General features: G+C 44.3%; 1 protein-coding gene across 2 annotated transcripts in view; it reads left to right on the plus strand.

Annotated features, from left to right (window-relative positions):
* Positions 1-2,534: 2,534 nt before the first annotated feature.
* RUVBL1 (RuvB like AAA ATPase 1) overlaps positions 2,535-20,412 on the plus strand; it is a 52,983-nt gene continuing 35,105 nt past the window's right edge. The window contains exons 1-2 of one of the 2 annotated variants that reach the window (XM_066247186.1): positions 2,535-2,670; positions 16,653-16,739. In XM_066247186.1, the coding sequence (XP_066103283.1) occupies positions 2,548-2,670; positions 16,653-16,739 (210 nt within the window). In that variant the 5' untranslated portion in view covers positions 2,535-2,547. Of the gene's footprint in view, positions 2,671-11,366; positions 11,600-16,652; positions 16,740-20,412 lie in introns of those variants that run through there. The other variant, XM_066247185.1, reaches the window with a different exon arrangement.

Here is a 20,412-nt window from a genome sequence, read left to right on the forward strand (position 1 = left end):
TTTTGAGCTTTTCTGCTGTGATTCATTTCTAGTTTCATGCCGTTGTGATCGGAGAAAGTGCTTGATATGATTTCAGTCTTCTTAAATTTGTTGAGAGCACTTTTGTGCCCTAACATGTGGTCTATCCTAGAGAATGTACCATGAGCACTTGAAAAGAATGTATATTCTGCTGCTTTAGGGTGAAAGGTTCTGAAGATATCTATTAAATCGAGTTGATCTAGTGTTTCCAATAAGTCTGCTGTTTCTTTGTTAATTTTCTTTCTTGAGGATCTATCTAGTGATGTTAGTGGGGTATTCAAATCCCCTACTATTATAGTATTGCTGTTGATCTCGCCCTTTAAATCCATCAAAGTCTGTTTTATATATTTGGGTGCTCCTATATTAGGTGCATAGATATTTATAATAGTTATATCTTCCTTTTGGATTACTCCCTTTATCATTATGTAGTGGCCTTCTTTATCTCTTACTATATCCTTTGTTTTAAAGTCCAATTTGTCTGATATAAGTATTGCTACCCCAGCTTTTTTTTCATTTCCGTTTGCATGAAACGTTTTTTTCCATCCTTTTACCTTCAATCTGTGTGTGTCTTTTGTTCTAAGGTGTGTCTCTTGTAGACAACATATGTATGGGTCCTGTTTTCTTATCCACGCAGCTACCCTATGTCTTTTGATTGGATCATTTAATCCATTTACATTTAAGGTTATTATTGATATGTAGTTGTTTATTGCCATTTTCTTCTTTAAAGGTGTATTCCTTTTTTTTTTTTTTTTTTTTTTCTGTATTCTTTTCCCACTTTATCTGTTTACTCCAGGCCCCTTAATATTTCCTGCAGCACTGGTTTGGTTGTAATGAATTCCTTGAGTTGTTTTTTGTCTGAGAAGCTTTTTATTTCTCCTTCAATTTTAAACGATAGCCTTGCTGGATAAAGTAGTCTTGGTTGTAGGTTCTTGTTCTGCATTACTTTGAATATTTCTTGCCATTCCCTTCTGGCCTCAAGTGTTTCTGTTGAGAAGTCAGATGTCATCCTTATGGGGGCTCCTTTGTAGGTGATAACTTTTTTTTCTCTTGCAGCTTTTAATATTTTCTCTTTATTGCTTAGCTTTGGTATTTTAATTATGATGTGTCTTGGTGTAGGTTTCTTTGGGTTTCTCTTTAATGGAGTCCTCTGTGCTTCTTGGATTTGTGAGAGTTTCTCTTGCATTAATTTAGGGAAGTTTTCAGCTATGATATGATTGAACAAAGTCTCTATCCCTTGTTCTTTTTCTTCTTCTTCAGGAACCCCTATGATGCGAATGTTATTTCTCTTCATGTTGTCACAGAGCTCTCTAAGAGTTTCCTCTGACTTTTTGAGTCTTTTTTCTCTTTTCTTCTCTGCTTTCATGCCTTCATTCCAGTTGTCTTCTAACTCGCTGATTCGGTCCTCTGCTCTATCTATCCTGTTTTTAATTCCTTCCATTGTGGTCTTTAATTCTGATATTGTATTTGTCGTCTCCAACTGATTCTTTTTTATACTTGCTATTTCTTTATTTAGGTTTTCAAACTGCCCCTCCATTGTTGTTCTAAGATCCCTAAGCATCCTTACAATCATTATTTTGAACTCCGCATCTGGAAGTTTGATTATTTCCATATCACTCAGTTCATCTCTTTTTTTTTTTTTTTTTTTTTTTACAGAGGCAGAGATAGACAGGGACAGACAGACAGGAACAGAGAGAGATGAGAAGCATCAATCATCAGTTTCTCGTTGCGCATTGTGACTTCTTAGTTGTTCATTGATTGCTTTCTCACATGTGCCTTGACCGTGGGCCTTCAGCAGACCGAGTAACCCCTTGCTGGAGCCAGCGACCTTGGGTCCAAGCTGGCGAGCTCTTTGCTCAAGCCAGATGAGCCCGCGCGCGACCTCGGAGTCTCGAACCTGGGTACTTCCGCATCCCAGTCCGACGCTCTATCCACTGCGCCACCACCTGGTCAGGCTCAGTTCATCTCTTGAAGGTGTCTCTTGTGGTTTCATTTGGATTGCACTCCTTTGTCTTCTCATCTTTTTTTTTATTTTTATTTTTTTATTTGTAGAGTTGATTGAGTCTAGGCTTGGTGTTGTCTGCCTCCAGTTTTCAGTTGTGTTATTTTTAGGTCTTCGTGGGTTGGTATCAGCTATTATTTGTAATCCACTTTCAGATTTGGGCAGCTTTGAAGTCTTGATTTGTTTGTTTTCTTAACAGGTGATAGTCTTGTTAACTGATCTCAGCAGGGGGCTTCCTTGAAACTGTATCCAGGAATGCTGTGGGTGTAACCTGAGACGCTGAAGGTCTCTTCCACCAACTAATCTCACTGGGGGCAGGGTTTTTCTCAGCTTCAGTAGGGGGAGGTGTATCTCAGATCTCCATGGAGACCTGAGTTACTGCCCCTCCTCCCCACTTCTTGTTTTCAGCTGTGTCTTGTTGTGCTGATTGGAGCTGGATAGATGTCCGGAGATCTCTGATCCGGAAGCACTTCAGCTCTGTTTTGTGCAAGGTTCAGTCCCTCCCCCAGCTATGGCCGCCTCCAGCACGAATGAGTCAGCTTTTTTATTTCGTTTCTTGCATACTTAGCCCCTCACAGTCTGTCCCTCTCCCTGTCTTTTCCACTTTGGAGATAAGCTGGTCTTTTCAACCCACCTTGCTCCCTGGTCGCCAGGTAAGTGGCTGTGAGCAGTAGTTTCTGCTCTTTTTCCTCTGTGAAATCCTCTCTGGGTTCTCAGCCTCACCCCCCTCCTTCCGTTCCTGTAAGCAGAGGAGATTCAGGCACTCCTTACCAGGATTATTGTGGCTTCCTCTTTGCTCCTTGGTTTTTGAGAGCTGTTCTTGCAGTTCAGTGTTGGTTTTTCATGCTGATTTTTTCTAAATTGATTTGTATTCCAGTTTGGTGTTGAGAGCTGGGCGTCTGTGCATCCGCCTACTCCGCTGCCATCTTCTGATCTCTCTGGGTGCCTTTTATTTTACTTTTTTTCTTTCCTAATTGTTCTGACTAGAACTCCCAATACTATAGTGAATAGAAGTGGCAAAGGTAGGTATCCTTGTCTTGTTTCTTTCTTTCTTTTTTTTTTTTGGCATATCTATGTGATATTTATTTATTTATTTATTTATTTATTTATTTATTTTTACAGAGTCAGAGAGAGAGTCAGAGAGAGGAATAGATAGGGACAGACAGACAGGAATGGAGAGAGATGAGAAGCATCAATCATCAGTTTTTCATTGGGACACCTTAGTTGTTCATTGACTGCTTTCTCATATGTGCCTTGACCGTGGGCCTTCAGCAGACCGAGTAACCCCTTGCTCGAGCCAGCAACCTTGAGTTCAAGCTGGTGAACTTTGCTCAAACCAGATGAGCCTGCGCTCAAGCTGGTGACCTCAGGGTCTCGAACCTGGGTCCTCTGCATCCCAGTCCGACGTTCTATCCACTGTGTCACCACCTGATCAGGCGTCTTGTTCCTGATTGTAGGGGAAGAACTTTCAGGCTTTCATCATTGAATATGATGTGTTTTAAAATAGAAAAAGTTGAATATGTTTCTATCCTGTAGGGAATTATCAGGGAGAATAGATGGAAATACAGGAAGAGAAGAGCAATAAGTGGAGTGAGGCCCCTGAGAGATGATGTGGGCCCCAAACTGTTACCTGAACCCAGTTAGTAGACAAACAGTGAGTAGCAGGAAGGTCAAGTCTAACTTTGAGTCATGATACAAGGATAACTCAGCAGTGTTTAGTACATGGAAGCTTAGGGTGGAGAGTAAGAGTTGTTTCCCAATCTCTCTCTCTCTCTTTTTTTTTAAGTGATAGGAGAAAAGATAGTGAGACAGATTTATGCATGCACCCCGACTGGGGTCCACCCAGTAAACCCCATCTGGGGCTGATGCTCCAATCAACTGAGCTATCCTCAGCACCTAAAGCCTATGCTTAGACCAACTGAGCTATCCTCAGCCCCCAGGGCGAACATTTGAACCAATTAACCCAATGGCTGTGGGAGAAGAAGAGGAAAAGAAGGAGGAAAGGGGGGGGGAGCAGATGGTGGCTTCTCTTGTGCACCTTGACTGGGAATCAAACCCAGAATATTCGTACGCTAGGCTATACACTAAGTCAACTGCCATGACCTCCCAATCTATCTTCTCTCCTTTTTTTACACAGGAATAGAAATTTTAGTGGGGCATATATTTTTCCAGCTAAAGATTACATTTCCAAGCTTCCCTTGCAGCTTTTTGTAGCAATTTGATGAAGTCTGACCATTGAAGTATTAGTAGAAATGATGGTACAACTTGAGGTCAAGGTTTTAGGGAAGGAGCATATCCTCCTTTCCTTTTCTCCTCCTTGATAGTTCAAACCAGCCTTTACTGGAGCTCGAGGAGCCACCATGGACGACAGAATAGAAGGTGTGGGGAGGGGGATTGCAGAGTAAGAAGACGAGGAGAACAGGTTCTTAATAATTACAGAGTTCACCAGGTAGAATGGCTGCTTGGACTTTTTAAAATTATTATTATTATTATTATTATTATTATTATTATTATTGTATTTTTCTGAAGTTGGAAACGGGGAGGCAGTCAGACAGACTCCCGCATGCGCCCGACCGGGATCCACCCGGCATGCCCACCAGAGGGCGATGCTCTGCCCATCTGGGGCGCCACTCTGTTGCAACCAGAGCCATTCTAGCACCTGAGGCAGAGGCCATAGAGCCATCCTCAGTGCCCGGGCCAACTTTGCTCCAATGGAGCCTTGGCTGCGGGAGGGGAAGAGGGAGACAGAGAGGAAGGAGAGGGGGAGGGGTGGAGAAGCAAAAGGGCGCTTCTCCTGTGTGCCCTGGCTGGGAATTGAACCTGGGACTCCCGCATGCCAGGCCGATGCTCCACCACTGAGCCAACCGGCCAGGGCCTCTGCTAGGACTTTATGTGAGAAAAAAGTAACTTCTATCTATCTTGTTTTGTGATAAGATGCCGAAGAACTGTAAAACTTAGCATTAGCAATGTCATTTTAAAGAGGAAACGTTAGGCCTCTTACCCCTTCCTTTCTGTGGAGAAAGGAAAGAGAAGAATGCAGGAGCTTCCTGGCTTCCAAGGGCAGCTGGGTAATCTAGTCATAGTTTAGGTGACTCCTAGAATTCTCTGAAAGGGTGCCTGGGGCCACTTGCCACACAGAGCAAAGAAGATAGAACTTATCTGAAAACCTTAGAAAACAATGTTTATGTACCCTAATCAAGAACTCCTGCCTGTCCAGGCAGTGGTGCAGTGGATAGAGCATCGGACTGGGATGCGGAGGACCCAGATTCGAGACCCCAAGGTCGCCAGCTTGAGCACGGGCTCATCTGGTTTGAGCAAAGCTCACCAGCTTGGACCCGAGGTCGCTGGCTCGAGCAAAGGGTTACCCGGTCTGTTGAAGGTCCACGGTCAAGGCACATATGAGAGAGCAATCAATGTACAACTAAGGAGCCACAATGAAGAATTAATGCTTCTCATCTCTCTCCGTTCCTGTCTGTCTGTCCCTACCTATCCCTCTCTCTGACTCTCTCTCTGTAAAAAAAAAAAAAGAAAATTCTTATACTTGGACTCACCCTAAAGTTATGAGAGTAACGTGTACCTCTGTACAAGGGGATCACAAGCCCCTCCTTACCCATCCCATCCAGTACTTGATTTTGTGTAAAAGCAGGCTCAGAACTGTAAGAGGTCCTACATGATTTGGGATTGTGCCACATGTAGCTAGCCGGCTAATTAATAAACTCCTCAAAAATTCATCTGGACTTGGTGTCTTTGAAGAACTCACTGGTTACATTACAATAGTTAAGTTTAACTATTATTTTGCAGCTGAATTAATATTCTAATAGAATACTTAATCTTTATTTGGGCAGTTCTAAGTGTTCAGCTGAAGGTGGAGACCATAACAGTGTAATGGCTCCATGGGGCTACTGAACAATTATCTGCTGACGGACACAGCAGCCTTTAGGAGACAGTGGAGAAGACAGAGGTGAGCTTGACCTGGACTTGTGGGTTCAAAGGTCAGGTGTGAAAGAAGTTAAATCCAGAGGGGAGCAAAGGATTGGAAACCAAGTGGTTGAGATCAGTGGTGGGATTCAAATAATTTAACAAATGGTTCTCTGACCTAATTGCTGCTTTAAGTATAAAAAAAGATATGCTGAAAGGTAGTTTATTATTTCATGCATTTAATACTTAAATAAGAACAATTAAAGGTACACAAAACCAGATTGTTATAAGAGAGAATTTAAAAATATTAATGAAAAAATATTAAATAATACCTGAGAAAAACATTAAAACTGTTATTTAAGATATTTCCAGGCCCTAGCCGGTTGGCTCAGTGGTAGAGCGTTGGCCGGGCGTGCAGGAGTCCCAGTTTTGATTCCCGGCCAGGGCACACAGGAGAAGCGCCCATCTGCTTCTCCACCCCTCCCCCTCTCCTTCCTCTCTGTCTCTCTCTTCCCCTCCCGCAGCCAAGGCTCCACTGGAGCAAAGTTGGTCCGGGCTCTGGGGGTGGCTCTATGGCCTCTGTCTCAGGTGGTAGAATGTCTCTGGTTGCAACAGAGCAGTGCCCCAGATGGGCAGAGCATCGCCCCCTGGTGGGCATGCCGGGTGGATCGCGGTTGGGCGCATGTGCCAGTCTATCTGGCTGCCTCCCTGTTTCCAACTTCAGAAAAATACAAAAAAAAATAATAATAAAGATATTTCCAAAGACAGCTTGTCACCCCCTGGTTATTTGGCACTTTTTCTCTTTACAGTATATGTTTACTGAATTAACAAACATGAGGGAATTAAAATGTAGTATTTTATCAAAGGTATAATGATTTTTATGAAATGAATAAATATTACAAGCATAGTTCTGTCAAGTTTTTTTCACCTATGGATGGAACAAACATTACTACAGGCACTTAGAACAAGCTGTTGCACAGATGAATGTTAAAGTAGAGTAAAGAATGTAAATTTGTGATTTCCAAATTGGGCAGCTGCCCAGGCACCCATCTTAGAGAGCACCCTGATTGTCAGTGCCATTTTAACAACCAGTTCGCCGCACTCAACAAAAAATTAGGTATCGGTTCTGCTGAACCAGCTCAAACCGGCTGAATCTCACCACTAGTTGAGATGAGCTTTCTTGGACTGGAAAAAAGAGGGGTGGAAGAATTGGAGGTAAAAGAGCAAGGGTCATGGGAGTGAGAGAATGAGGGAGTTGGCAGTTCTGGGGTTTCCACACAGCACAATTCTTAAATGTAGCAGTCCACACAATTACTTGCTTATGACATGGATTTTCAGTACCCACAGATAAAAACCTAACTCAAATCATTTTAATCCCCAATGTCAGTGCCATATTACATTGCAAATAGGGCAAGGCTGGCTCAGGGAATGCAGAGAATTTCGTCAGGAATCTTTGTCAGCTTTCCTCTTCTGCGTTGGCTTCACTCTGAAGCCGTCTTCCCATGAAGTAGCGAAGATGACCTGGAAACCCATGACCCAATATGTAGAATATATAAAATATAAAAATGTCAGGACTGTCATTGGACTGTCCACTCAGCAGTCCCAAAACAATCTCCATGCCCAGGCGGATGGCATAATTTGTTAGGCAGGGCCAGGGTTCTGTGTCCATCCCTGAAACAATGCTGGGGAATGGGGTCAACCCATCCAAACCACTTGGATCAAAGTGGGGATGGTGGTTTTCTAAGGAACATTAGAGTGATGAGAGCCAGACGAAGCCGGTTGGATTCCGGGTAGGCAAGATAACCCAAGTTTGCTATTGTGGGCTTCATCTGCCCATTATTCACCTTGTGCGTCTTCGACACTGGTGCACCACCTAGACTTCTGTCTAAATAAAAGGCACTGTCTGGCTCTGCAACCAGGGGCAGCTTCTTTGAACACCAGATCTGGGGTTTGGGACTCTGTCCGGCAATTGACCAATTTGTGAAGTTGGACAAATTCTATCCCTTTTTAGGGCCTCAGTTTCCTTATCTGTAAAATGAGAATGCTAAGCCAGATCAGTGATTTTTGAACTGTTCTTTAGCAGGAAAAAAAAAATGGAATAGATTTGGTGGAAGGTGAGGTAGGGACATGGAACTGGCATCCTGTACTCCTGGCCTTCCCCTTCTCCACCCATATTGGTCACAAGGAACTCTACAACTCCAGGGAATATGAATTAAAAAACACTGCGCCAATTGCTCCTAGGAATTCCTCTGAGTTCCAAAGGCCTTATCCTCCCACTCCCATATTTGGCTGGAAGGAAATCTTTCTCTGTTGTTTGTGCCAAACTTTGGGGCTTAAAATAATAAGTGTAAAAGCGGCCTTCTCTCCTAACTTGACAATACACAAAGATGTTAGTTCCACAGAGGGGAACTAGTTAGTTTGACTACTAGATGGTAGAAAGTTTCCCTCCTCCACCAGGTGAAAGCAATTTCTTCTCACCTATGGGTAATGATCGGGAATAAGTCAATGAGATGTTAAGTAATCTTCTGGGGTGACCTAGAGGTGATAACCACAGGGTTGACGAATCACAGGCCATCAGTAACAATCTCAGTTTTTCAAGGTCTTGCTTCTGCTTTTTCAGGCTCTAAAAATGCCAAAAGTGCCTGACCAGGCAGTGGCGCAGTGGATAGAGTGTCAGACTGGGATGCAGAGGACCCAGGTTCAAGACCCCCAGGTTGCCAGCTTGAGTGCGGGCTCATCTGGCTTGAGCAAAGCTCACCAGCTTGAACCCAAGGTCACTGGCTCGAGCAAGGGGTTACTCGGTCTGCTGTAGCCCCCATATCAAGGCACATGAGAAAACAATCAATGAACAACTAAGGTGTCGCAACGAAAAACTAATGATTGATGCTTCTCATCTCTGTTCCTGTCTGTCTGTCCCTATCTATCCCTCTCTCTGACTCTGTCTCTGTAAAAAAAAAAAAATTGAAAAAAATTGAAAAAAAAAAATGCCAAAAGTTTCCATTCACTAACAGAAACCATTAATCCCATAAAACCCAGTATATAAGATATATGCAGCAAAACAGCATGACTTCAAATGTGTATGTGGGGCCTGACCTGTGGTGGTGCAGTGGATAAAGCGTCAACCTGGAAATGCTGAGGTTGCCGGTTCGAAACCCTGGGCTTACCCAGTCAAGGCACATATGGCAGTTGATGCTTCCAGCTCCTCCCCCCCCTCTCCTCTCTAAAAATGAATAAAATAAAAAAAAATGTGTATGTGGGGGTCTAGAACCTTATTTCAATTCATGAGAAGCCTCAACTGTGAGCCAGGTTGTATGCCAGAAACTAAAGTTAAAATGATGAACAACAGAAATGTGGTCTATACTCTCATAATGCCTTCAGTTTTGTGGGAGAGACAAACATTAAGTCAATAATCTTGCAAAGAATTAGAAACTTAGATTCAAAAGTTATAGTAGAGGAGTACAAGATGTGAATCAGAAACTACCGCAGCCCTGGCCGGTTGGCTCAGCGGTAGAGCGTCGGCCTAGCGTGCGGAGGACCTGGGTTCGATTCCCGGCCAGGGCACACAGGAGAAGCGCCCATTTGCTTCTCCACCCCTCCGCCGCGCTTTCCTCTCTGTCTCTCTCTTCCCCTCCTGCAGCCAAGGCTCCATTGGAGCAAAGATGGCCCGGGCACTGGGGATGGCTCCGTGGCCTCTGCCTCAGGCACTAGAGTGGCTCTGGTCGCAACATGGCGACACCCAGGATGGGCAGAGCATCGCCCCCTGGTGGGCAGAGCGTTGCCCCTGGTGGGCGTGCCGGGTGGATCCCGGGCGCATGCGGGAGTCTGTCTGACTGTCTCTCCCTGTTTCCAGCTTTAGAAAAATGAAAAAAAAAAAAAAAAAAAAAAAAAAAAAAAAGAAAGAAAGAAACTACCGCAGCTGGATTTGACATCTGGATTTGACATCAGGATTTGACATCAGGTCTGCCTCAACCCTAATGCAAGCTGTCCTAAGTTCTGAGCAAATTCCTTCCTTTCTCTGGACCTCAGTTTACTCATCTGGAAAATGTTGACATACCATCTGTTTTTGAGGAAGTCTTATCCATTCATTAAGATTTGGCTCAGGCATTATCACCTCATGACGCCTTCCCTGGCATTCCGGGCTGTTCCAGGCGGCCTTGCTATGGTCTTGCACACCAGGTGGGTGTACCTATGCCTGCACATCTCCTGTTGCAAATTTCCCAATTAAGGGCTAAGCTTGTCAAGGCTGGAGAGTTTGTATTTTATCTCTGTATTCCTAGTGCATTGCAGTATCAGGCTCATAGCAGGCACTAACAAATATCTTCTAAATGACTGGATAGATGGGAAGAGTACACTGTGGTACACAGAATGTTAGTATCACTATGGAACCTGACAGGACATACCGTATTTGTCTCATCTGGGGTCGCGGGACCAGATGAAAATTTTACAGGCTGTGAAGCCGTAAGTCCTCAGCTGGAGTTCCAATTCTGTTGATTGTTTGCTGTGCAATCTTGGGTAGGTTACTGAACCTCTTTTAGCCTGTGTTCTTTATCTGCATTAGAAATTATACTACCCTTACATGGTTGTCTAGTTTTGGAAATACAAAATGTTATTTACAGCCAACTTAATTTAAATAAAAAGAGAGGGTGGAGGCAAAGAGAAGCAGAGAAAGCTAGTTCCATGAAGCAGTGTCAGGGTGGGGAGTAATCAGCTGCTGGGCTGCGTCTCTCCAGGGAGACACAAAAGGCTTGGGAGTCAGAAAACTGAGTAAGCAAATTCAAAGCTTAACCAGTGGTAGTCAACCTGGTCCCTACCGCCCACTAGTGGGTGTTTCAGCTTTCATGGTGGGTGGTAGTGGAGCAACCAAAGTATAAATAAAAAGATAGATTTAACTATAGTAAGTTATTTTATAAAGATTTATTCTGCCAAACTTAGCAAAAATCTGACATAAAGTACTTGGTAAGTAATTATTATATGCTTTAACTTGCTGTAACTCTGCTTTATAAATTTTATAAAGTTACTTCCCTACTTTATAAATCACCATTACTGTGGAACCGGTGGGTGGTTAGAAAATTTTACTTCTAACAGATACAAAAGTGGGCGGTAGATATAAAAAAGGTTGACTACCCCTGGCTTAAGCTCTACGCCTGTTTCTCCACTTTCAAAACGGAAGTGATAACCTGAGCTTCATAGAAGGATACGACTTTACAATGTGAAACATATAGTAGGGCACAGGCCCCACCCGCACATCAAACCCGATCCAAATGGGCACTCTCTGCGACCTCCAACCAGACCCGCGTGGGGCCCAAATGCAGGGTGCCGGCTGAGAGCTGGGGATGCTAACCGGGAACACAGCCGGAAGTTGGTGGGCGGAGCCACATAAGAGCCAATGGAGAGCGGAGGCGTTTCCGCCTCCACCAATTGAGCGCCGACCATGGTAGGCACTGACAAACCGCCCTAGTAACGGCCGCGTGGTAACCCGGCCTCTTGGTTTTCCACGCGCGTGTTGGCTCCGAGGTCTGCAACATGAAGATTGAGGAGGTGAAGAGCACCACGAAGACGCAGCGCATCGCCTCACACAGCCACGTGAAGGGGCTGGGGCTGGACGAGAGCGGCTTGGCTAAGCAGGCAGCCGCGGGGCTGGTGGGCCAGGAGAACGCGCGAGAGGTGGGCTGGGCGCCGCGGGGGCCGCGGAGGTGGGGCTCGAGCCAGTGTGCCTCCGGGCGGCTCTCCAGAATCTCTTTAGGGCAGTGAAGATCGGCGGGGCGGGGGCGGCGAGGAGGCGGCTCAGGGGGGACTGGGGTTGGGTGCGGTCCAGGAGGGCAGGGTAGGCACTACCCGCACGAGTGGGTGACTGCTTGCTTCACCTTGCTGACGACGGGCCTTGGGGGAGCTCCCAGGGCGTGCCGTGCCCTGTTTGCGACGCTAGGAACCCGCGGGCAACTCGAGAGATAAGGTCCCTGCTCCCGTGGAGCTTACATTTTAGTGTGGTTAGGGACAGACGATGAAAGTTTAAACGGGTAAATAAAATAGTTATTATATTTTGTTAGGAGTCATGATAAGGAGTTTGGATTTTTGTGAACGCAGTGGGAAGCTATGGGGGTTTTAAAGTAGGGAAGTTATCAATCTTTTAAAGCTCACTTTGATTCCCGGGGCCTGGGAGCTGAAGGGGAGGAGTTGGGGTTGCAGGGCGGGGCAACCTGCTTTACCCGCACTCTCAGCATCCAGCCCACCTTTATTAAGTGGCAATGATATTAAGTCATTTCCCCTGTATTATAAACACAAAACTATTCGAGCTCTTTGTATTATTATTATTATTATTATTATTATTATTATTGCAGATTAAAAAATTGAGGGTGGGCCTGACCAGGCGGTGGCACAGATTCGAAACTCCGAGGTCTCAGGCTTGAGCACAGGGTCGCTGGCTTGAGCATGGGATCGTGGACAGGACCCCATGGTCGCTGGCTTGAGCAAGGGGTCACTCGCTCTGCTGTAGCCTCCCGGTCAAGGCACATATGAGAAAGCAATCACTGGACAACTAAGGAGCTGCAACGAATAATTGATGCTTCTCATCTATCTCCCTTCCTTTCTGTCTGTCCTTATCTGTCCCTCTCTCTGACTTTCTCTGTCTCTGTCAAAATTAATTACTTAATTAAAAATAAATAATTGAGGGTGGGAGAGCTTTCTTCACCTGTCCGCTTGCCACTCAGTTTAGTAATAGTAATGCTGGGATTTGTACCCACATGTGATTCTGACTCCCAGTTTAGTGCTTTCTCTGGTATTCAGTCCCTTGCCAGTTTGCTGTGGTCTGTGATCAGATTCACTCCCTTGGCCTTGCTGTGGTTTAGCAGCTACAGAAACCTTATTATGAGGTTAAGAATGTTTCCTCTTGCCTGACCTAGCGGTGGCGCAGTGGATAGAGCATCGGACTGGGATGCAGAGGACCCAGGTTCGAGACCCTGAGGTCGCCAGCTTGAGCGCGGGCTCATCTGGTTTGAGCAAAAAGCTCACCAGCTTGAACCCAAGGTCGCTGGTGCCAGCAAGGGGTTACTCGGTCTGCTGAAGGCCCACGGTCAAGGCACATATGAGAAAGTAATCAATGAACAACTAAGGTGTTGCAACGTGCAATGAAAAACTAATGATTGATGCTTCTCATCTCTCTCCATTCCTGTCTGTCCCTGTCTATCCTCTCTCTGACTCACTCTCTGTCTCTGTAAAAAGTAAATAAAAAATTTAAAAAAAAAGAATGTTTCCTCTTAGCTTAATTGTGCTAATAGAAAGGGCCAAAGAAAAGCTTCTAGCTTCCATTTTGAGCATCATCTTTTCAAAAAGGCAATATTGACATGTCAGGGTGGCTTTAAAATTTCTTTTTATACAGCTTCTGCTTACTAAGGACCTGTTACTGCAAATAGCTAACATTGGTTGAGTGCTTTCTTTTTTTTTAATTTAATTTAATTTTTTTTACAGAGACAGAGAGTGAGTCAGAGAGAGGGATAGAAAGGGACAGGCAGGAATGGAGAGAGATGAGAAGCATCAATCATTAGTTTTTCATTGCACGTTGCAACACCTTAGTTCATTGATTGCTTTCTCATATGTGCCTTGACCGCGCCTTCAGCAGACCAAGTAACCCCTTGCTGGAGCCAGCGACCTTGGGTTTAAGCTGGTGGGCTTTTGCTCAAACCAGATGAGCCCGTGCTCAAGCTGGCGACCTCGGGGGTCTCGAACCTGGGTCCTCGGCATTCCAGTCCGACTGGTTGAGTGTTTTTTAGGTTCCTAGCACTATACTGAGCAGCTTTATCTCCATTGTCTTTTCACCTCCGCCCTAAAATTGTCTGTCCCCCACTTTACTATAATACTTTCCAGACATACAGAAAGTTCTAAGACTTGTATAGTAAATACCTCTGTGCCTAAATTCTACAGTTAACATTTTACTCAGTTGCTTTATTATGTAACTTCATTTATCAAACTACCAATCCACTTTTGCATTTCAAAGTAAGTTGCAGACAATAGTACACTTTAGCATGTGTGCCACTATTATGAACTCTATTTCAGATAGGGAAACTGTGGTTCACAGAGGTTAAGTAGGTGGGTCCAAGGTCACTCATTTGGTAATGGTAGAGCCAGGATTTAAACCCAGGTCTGCCTGACCTGTGGTGTCGCAGTGGATACAGCATCGACCTGGTATGCTGAGCTCACTGGTTCGAAACCCTGGGCTTGCCCAGTCAACGCACAAATGAGAAGCAACTACTATGAGTTAATGCTTCTCGCTCCTGTCCTACCTTTATCTCTTTTTCTCCTCTCTCTAAAGCCAATAAATAACATCTTTAAAAAAACAAACAGCCTGACCAGGCGGTCGCGCAGTGGATTAGAGCGTCAGACTGGGATGTGGTTCGAGACCCCAAGGTCGCAGCTCGGGCGCGGGGGCGCGGGCTCATTGGGTTTGAGTGGGGCTCGCCGGCTTGGACCTAAGGTCGCTGGCTTGAGCGAGGGGTCACTTGCTTTGCTGAAGCCCACGGTCAAGGCACATATGAGAGGGCAATCAGTGAACAACTAGGGTGGTGCGGTGAAGTACTGGTGATTGATGCTTCTCATCTCTCTCCTTTCCTGTCTGTCTGTCCCTATCTATCCCTCTCTCTGACTCTGTCTCTGTAAAAAATAAAAAACAAACAACCAACCCCCCCCCCAAGTTTACTGAACGTAGAATCTATGCTCTTAACTCTGATGCTGTGTGCCCCTGTGAGCTTCCTGGAGATAGAGACCAGATAATACTATTAAAAATACTAAATATTAAATACCCAGAACCTGACTTGTTATTAGGGGCTCAGTATTTACTGAATAGGCATTCCACATCAGCTACCAGATCCTTGTATGACCAGTCACATGAGTTGTTTTGCTGATGCTTAATTTCCTCATCTAAAAAATTTGAGAATTTGACTAGGTGATCTTTTAAAGGCCTTTTCAGTTTTTATTTTTTAAATTTTAGTATCCACTGAACATACCTCACTGGAGAGAAGCTGGAGCTTAAACTGAGGAAGATTAATTGGAAGAGGTCCTAGTTTGTAAATGAATACATATCCAAGGTTTGGAAAGTCTCTTCTACCTCTTTTAAGTTTCCTAAAGACTTCCCATGGTGAGAATTGTGATATCACAGGGTTCTTATGGAAAGACCATAGTGGCTCTGTTACCTTTTTAGGAATGCAGCATCTGAAAATAGCTTCTAGGCTCTATTAAGGGCACTGTGCCTTTCCAACTGAGCCAGAAATAGAGTATAACACAACTGCATACATTTCTTTCCTTTTTTATTTTTTTATTTTTACTGAGACAGAGAGAGAGTCAGAGAGAGGGATAGATAGGGACAGACAGACAGGAACGGAGAGAGATGAGAAGCATCAATCATCAGTTTTTTGTTGTTACACCTTAGTTGTTCATTGATTGCTTTCTCATATGTGCCTTGACCGTGGGGCTACAACAGACCGAGTAACCTCTTACTCAAGCCAGTGACCTTGGGTCCAAGCTAATAAACTTTTTTGCTCAAACCAGATGAGCCTGCACTCAAGCTGGCGACCTCAGGGTCTCGAACCTGGGTCCTCCACATCCCAGTCCGATGCTCTATCCACTGCGCCACTGCTTGGTCAGGCTGCATGCATTTCTTGAACCCACAGTTTTGGAGGGGCTGTCTTAATTGTGGTACCAAGGTACCCTTCACAGTCCATGGGGAATAATGGTAGAGGAGATAAGATGTACTCACAAGACCCTGTCATAGGGTACAGTGTTGTCACTGCCCAGACAGAAGAGCAAGGAATTTGATTTTGAGGATTCAAAAGGCATTCAGTGAGCCTTATGGTTCCACAGATTTAACCTCACATGTAACATTTGATTTGCAGCATTCTGGTGTAGTTAACTGATGACCAGCTATAGTGTATGTCACTGATTCCTAATCGTTAATGGGTTTTAATTTGGGAACCTGATGAAAGCTGTGAATCAAAAAATGCACATGTGAAGACATACACATAATTTTGTGTCCAATTTCAGGAAGTGTATAGGCCCCCAGAATCTATATCTGGTTATCAGGCTAAAGTCACTCCTCTCATTTTTATTCCTACTGTCTATTCTCCACACAGTAGCCATCGAGATCTTTTGAAAACAAATCATCATAACATAACGCGTAGCATAAGACCTTTTCAGTGTCTTCCCAGTACATGTAGAAAAACATCCAAACTTTAATGTGGATTCTCAAATTCTGTTCTGAGTTCCGGCCCCTGCCCACCTCTTTCATGTCATCTTCCCCTTCTTCTTGTTCCCTGTACTTCGGTCACTGTAGCCTTCTGTCCCTTGGACAAGCTAAGCTCATTCCTGTATTTTGAATTTTGTTTTTCCTTTGAATGCAATACTGATTCTTGCCATGCCTGGAGCTTCAGAGAGGCCTTCCTGGATCATTCCTGCTAGAGTAACTTCTGCCCAGGCACTTGCTCTGTCATTACCTTTTTATTCTACATGTTCGTGAGCTTATACAGTGTCTGTGGTTGTCTCCAGTGGAATGGAGCTCTGTACACACTAGGCTTTTCTACCTTGCTCCCCCCCGCCCCCCGCCTGCAGCACCTAGAACAGTGCCTGCAGTGTGTGGGCGCTCAGTGTTAGTTGAACGAGCGTGTGAATTGTTTGGACTTTCCCCCTGTGAAACATTTTAATACTGATTAATTATTTCCATTCTGGTCTCTAGGCATGTGGTGTGATAGTAGAATTAATCAAAAGCAAGAAAATGGCTGGAAGAGCTGTCTTGTTGGCAGGACCTCCTGGAACTGGCAAGGTACTCATTTTCTCTCGTGTTTTTAATCTACCCAAGAGAATGATCTTAATGTCTAAGCCAAATTAAATTTGTGTCTTAACTAGTCTTTGTTTAGCTAAATTGGTTATATGTATGTTTTTAAAACTAATGTGCAATAATATAATTGGGTATCTAAAATCCATGCTTCTAAAATCCAGGGTGTCCTGGACGACCTCCAGAGAAGAGAGAATGAAGTCCTTGGAGGGGTCTCATTGTCTCTAGAATTTGTCTTGTATCTCTTTCGAGTCTTGTTTGCTCTGGGAATACATTTCTGTTTGCCTACGGCTTCATAAAACCTTCAGAGTGACATCTTACTTGCGCAGGGAAAAAACCAGTCAGCAAGTGTTTTTCTGAATGCTGACTTTTCCCAGCACTGTTCTGGCTATGTGGAAGATGGGGAGAAGGGAGAAGAGAGGAATTGGAGACTTGATTTTTATCTTCGAAGGGCTTTCGGGGCAGAAAGAGGAAACCATTACAGCACAAAATGTTTTAGTTGACCACTAAGCTGCGAGGTCCTGACTGATGTTAAATGCAGCTGGAGTCAAGCAGGAGGCAGCACTGAGGGCTGGTGGAGCGGAAGGGTTGGGTCTTCACATCTGCCCGGCAGAGTGGGAGGCAGTTGTTTTTGTGGGGAAGAGAAGAGCCTTTCAGGCAGAGGAGGCAGTGTTGCCTGTTGGGACCTACAAGGAGACTGACTAGATACTTGAAACACCCCAGAGTCCCCATTGAGAGCCCTGGTTCTTCAAAAGGGCCACTTGGTACAGGAGAGTAGGAGCTTGGGATTGTTTGTAAAGGTAAATTCCAGCGCTGGTGCTGACTTTCTGTGAGACTGGAGGGAGGCCCATTAGCCTTTCTGAAGTAGTAGCACATGCCCTATTCATTTCAGGCAGTGTGTTTGTTTGTTTGTTTTGAGGGAGGGAGGGACCAATAGGGACAGACAGACAGGAAGGGAGAAAGATGAGAAGCATCAATTCATCGTTGCGGCACCTTAGTTGTTCATTGATTGCTTTCTATGTGCCTGGACCAGGGGGCTCCAACGGAACCATTGACCCCTTGCTCAAGCCAGCAACCTTGCGCTTCAAGTGAGCAACCTTTCGGTTCAAGCCAGTAACCATGGAGTTGTATTGATGATCCCATGCTCAAGCCAGTAATCCTGCACTCTGAAGCTGGTGAGCTCGTGCTCAAGCCGGTGACCTCAGGGTTTTGAACCTGGATCCTCAGCATCCCAGTTCGATACTCTGTACACTGCACCACCGCCTGGTCAGGTTTCAGGCAGTTATTAAACTGGTTAGTTGTAAGGTAATGACTTTAATTATCATTTGAATCCATAAATTGAATTGATGGTATAGTTTATCTTGGTGTCTTATGTTAGAGAAAGAAGGACGTTTGTGAAAAACTTTTTTTGAACATTAATGTGCCTTGTAAATGTGAGCTTTCATTACATCAGAAAGCAATGTTAACTTGTCCAGTGTGTTTACCGTTTATTTGCTTACTACTATTTCTTCTTACATCTAGAAGTTTATTAGTGGCAAAGTCAGGTTTGTATTTACAGTGTGTCCGTAACGTCGTGGTGCACTTTTGACCAGTCACAGGAAAGCAACAAAAGACGATAGAAATGTGAAATCTGCACCAAATAAAAGGAAAACTCTCCCAGCTTCATACCTATTCAGTGCAGTTCGATGTGGGCTCACGCACAGATTTTTTAGGGCTCCTTAGGTAGCTATCCCGTATAGCCTCTACAGACTCGTCACTGACTGATGGCCTACCAGAACAGGGCTTCTCCACCCAACTGCCGGTTTCGTTCAACTGCTTATCCCACCGAGTAATGTTATTCCTATGTGGTGGCGCTTCGTTATAAATGCGCCGATATTCACGTTGCACTTGGTCACGGATTAGAATTTAGCGAGCCACAGAACACACTGAACTTTCCTCTGTACCGTCCACATCTCGCCTGGCATGGCCGTGGGCTGCTCCGCTGTATACACGGTGTTACGTCATCATCTGCTCATGCGCACATGCTGCCACATCATCCTACAGAAACTGGGAGGGTTTTCCTCTTATTTGGTGCAGATTTCACATTTCTATCGTCTTTTGTTGCTTTCCTGTGATCGGTCAAAAGTGCACCATGACTTTATGGACACACTGTGTATGTTGCCCTTGATTTGGAAGGTAGTTACGTTGGATATCTAGGTCAGGTGGCAGCTACTATCTGTCAGTTCTGTCAAAGAAAACTGCTGCCTGTTGGCTTCTGTTTTTGCTTTTGAAAAGCCTAATTTTGAGGATTTTGGCTTTTCTTTCAATGTTTTTGAGATATTTTTGGTTTTGGTGTTTCACTGTTGTATGTAAAAGAGTGAATTTATTATTTTTTAGGCTTAATAATAGTTGTGCTTTCTGAATCTGAGTATTAAATCTCTAATGAGTTCTGGGAAATTGTCAGCCTTTACCTCTTCAGATACTGCCTTTCCTTGTTCTCTTAAATTCCTCTGGGAAATTCATATAGATGCTAAGTTTTACTGCAAAGGTTCTCAACCCTGGGGCAGTTTTGTAGCCCCCCACCCACCCAAAGGACATTTGACAATGTCTACAGACAGTTTTGGTGGCAACAGCTCGGTGGGGTGGGGAGCACTGCAGGCCCCTCTGGGTGGAGGCCATGGGACTGCTCAACGTCCTGTAGTTTGCACAGGACGTCCCTACAGCCAGGTACCCAGTCCACACTGTCCGAAGGGCCAAGATTGGCAGGCCCTGGCTGCTCATTTTGTCTTGTCCTTCAACCGCTTTTTCATATTTTCTATCTTTTTTATTTTGCTGCATTATTGGTGTTTTCGTTAGACCTTGGTTCCAGTCTGATTGTCTTGTAAGCTATGACTGAGCTGCTATTTAATCCAATCCATTGACTATTTTTCCTTTTTTATTTTGAAAAATTTGAAACCTACAAAAGAGTTGAAAGTTTAGTATGATGACCCTTTCTATACCTACAGCTGTCCTACAACTGTTAACAGTGATTGTATTAAATATTAAACATGAACCAACACTGCATGGGTGATGTTGTATCCCCCCATTTCTTCACCACAGAAGGCTTATGTCAAATTCTGCTGTAAAGGTGCTAGCTCCCTTTGTTATCAATGAGGAATCTGAAGTGACATGTTGAGATGTTGTACCTTTCACCACAAATGAAACCACATCAATGAAAGGATATTCATTGATACTCATTCCTTATTGGCTATCACATTGGTGGTTGCAGACTGATTTTTTATGATTAAATTTATTGGACAACACTGGTTAATAATAATATTACATATGTTTCCGGTTGGCTTTGCAATAGGACTTCTGTATACTCTATTGTTCGGCCATCACCTGAAATCTAGTCTCCTTCTATCACCATGTATTTGACCCCCCTAACCCTCATCGTCCTCTCCAGCCCCCATTCCTCTCTGCTATCCACCATTCTGTTGTTTGTATCAGTTTGGTTTTTTGTTTGTTCCTTTTTGTTTTATATCCCACATAGGAGTGAAATCATGTGGTTCTTGATTTTTTCCATCTGACTTATTTCACTTAAGCATAATACTCTCAAAATCCTTCCATGTTGTTACAAATGGCAGTATTTCACTTTTTTTTCTAGCTGGGGAGTATTTTACTGTATATTATGTACCATGTC

The sequence above is a fragment of the Saccopteryx bilineata genome, chromosome 11, assembly GCF_036850765.1.
Source record: "Saccopteryx bilineata isolate mSacBil1 chromosome 11, mSacBil1_pri_phased_curated, whole genome shotgun sequence".
In the NCBI taxonomy this organism is placed as follows: domain Eukaryota; kingdom Metazoa; phylum Chordata; class Mammalia; order Chiroptera; family Emballonuridae; genus Saccopteryx; species Saccopteryx bilineata.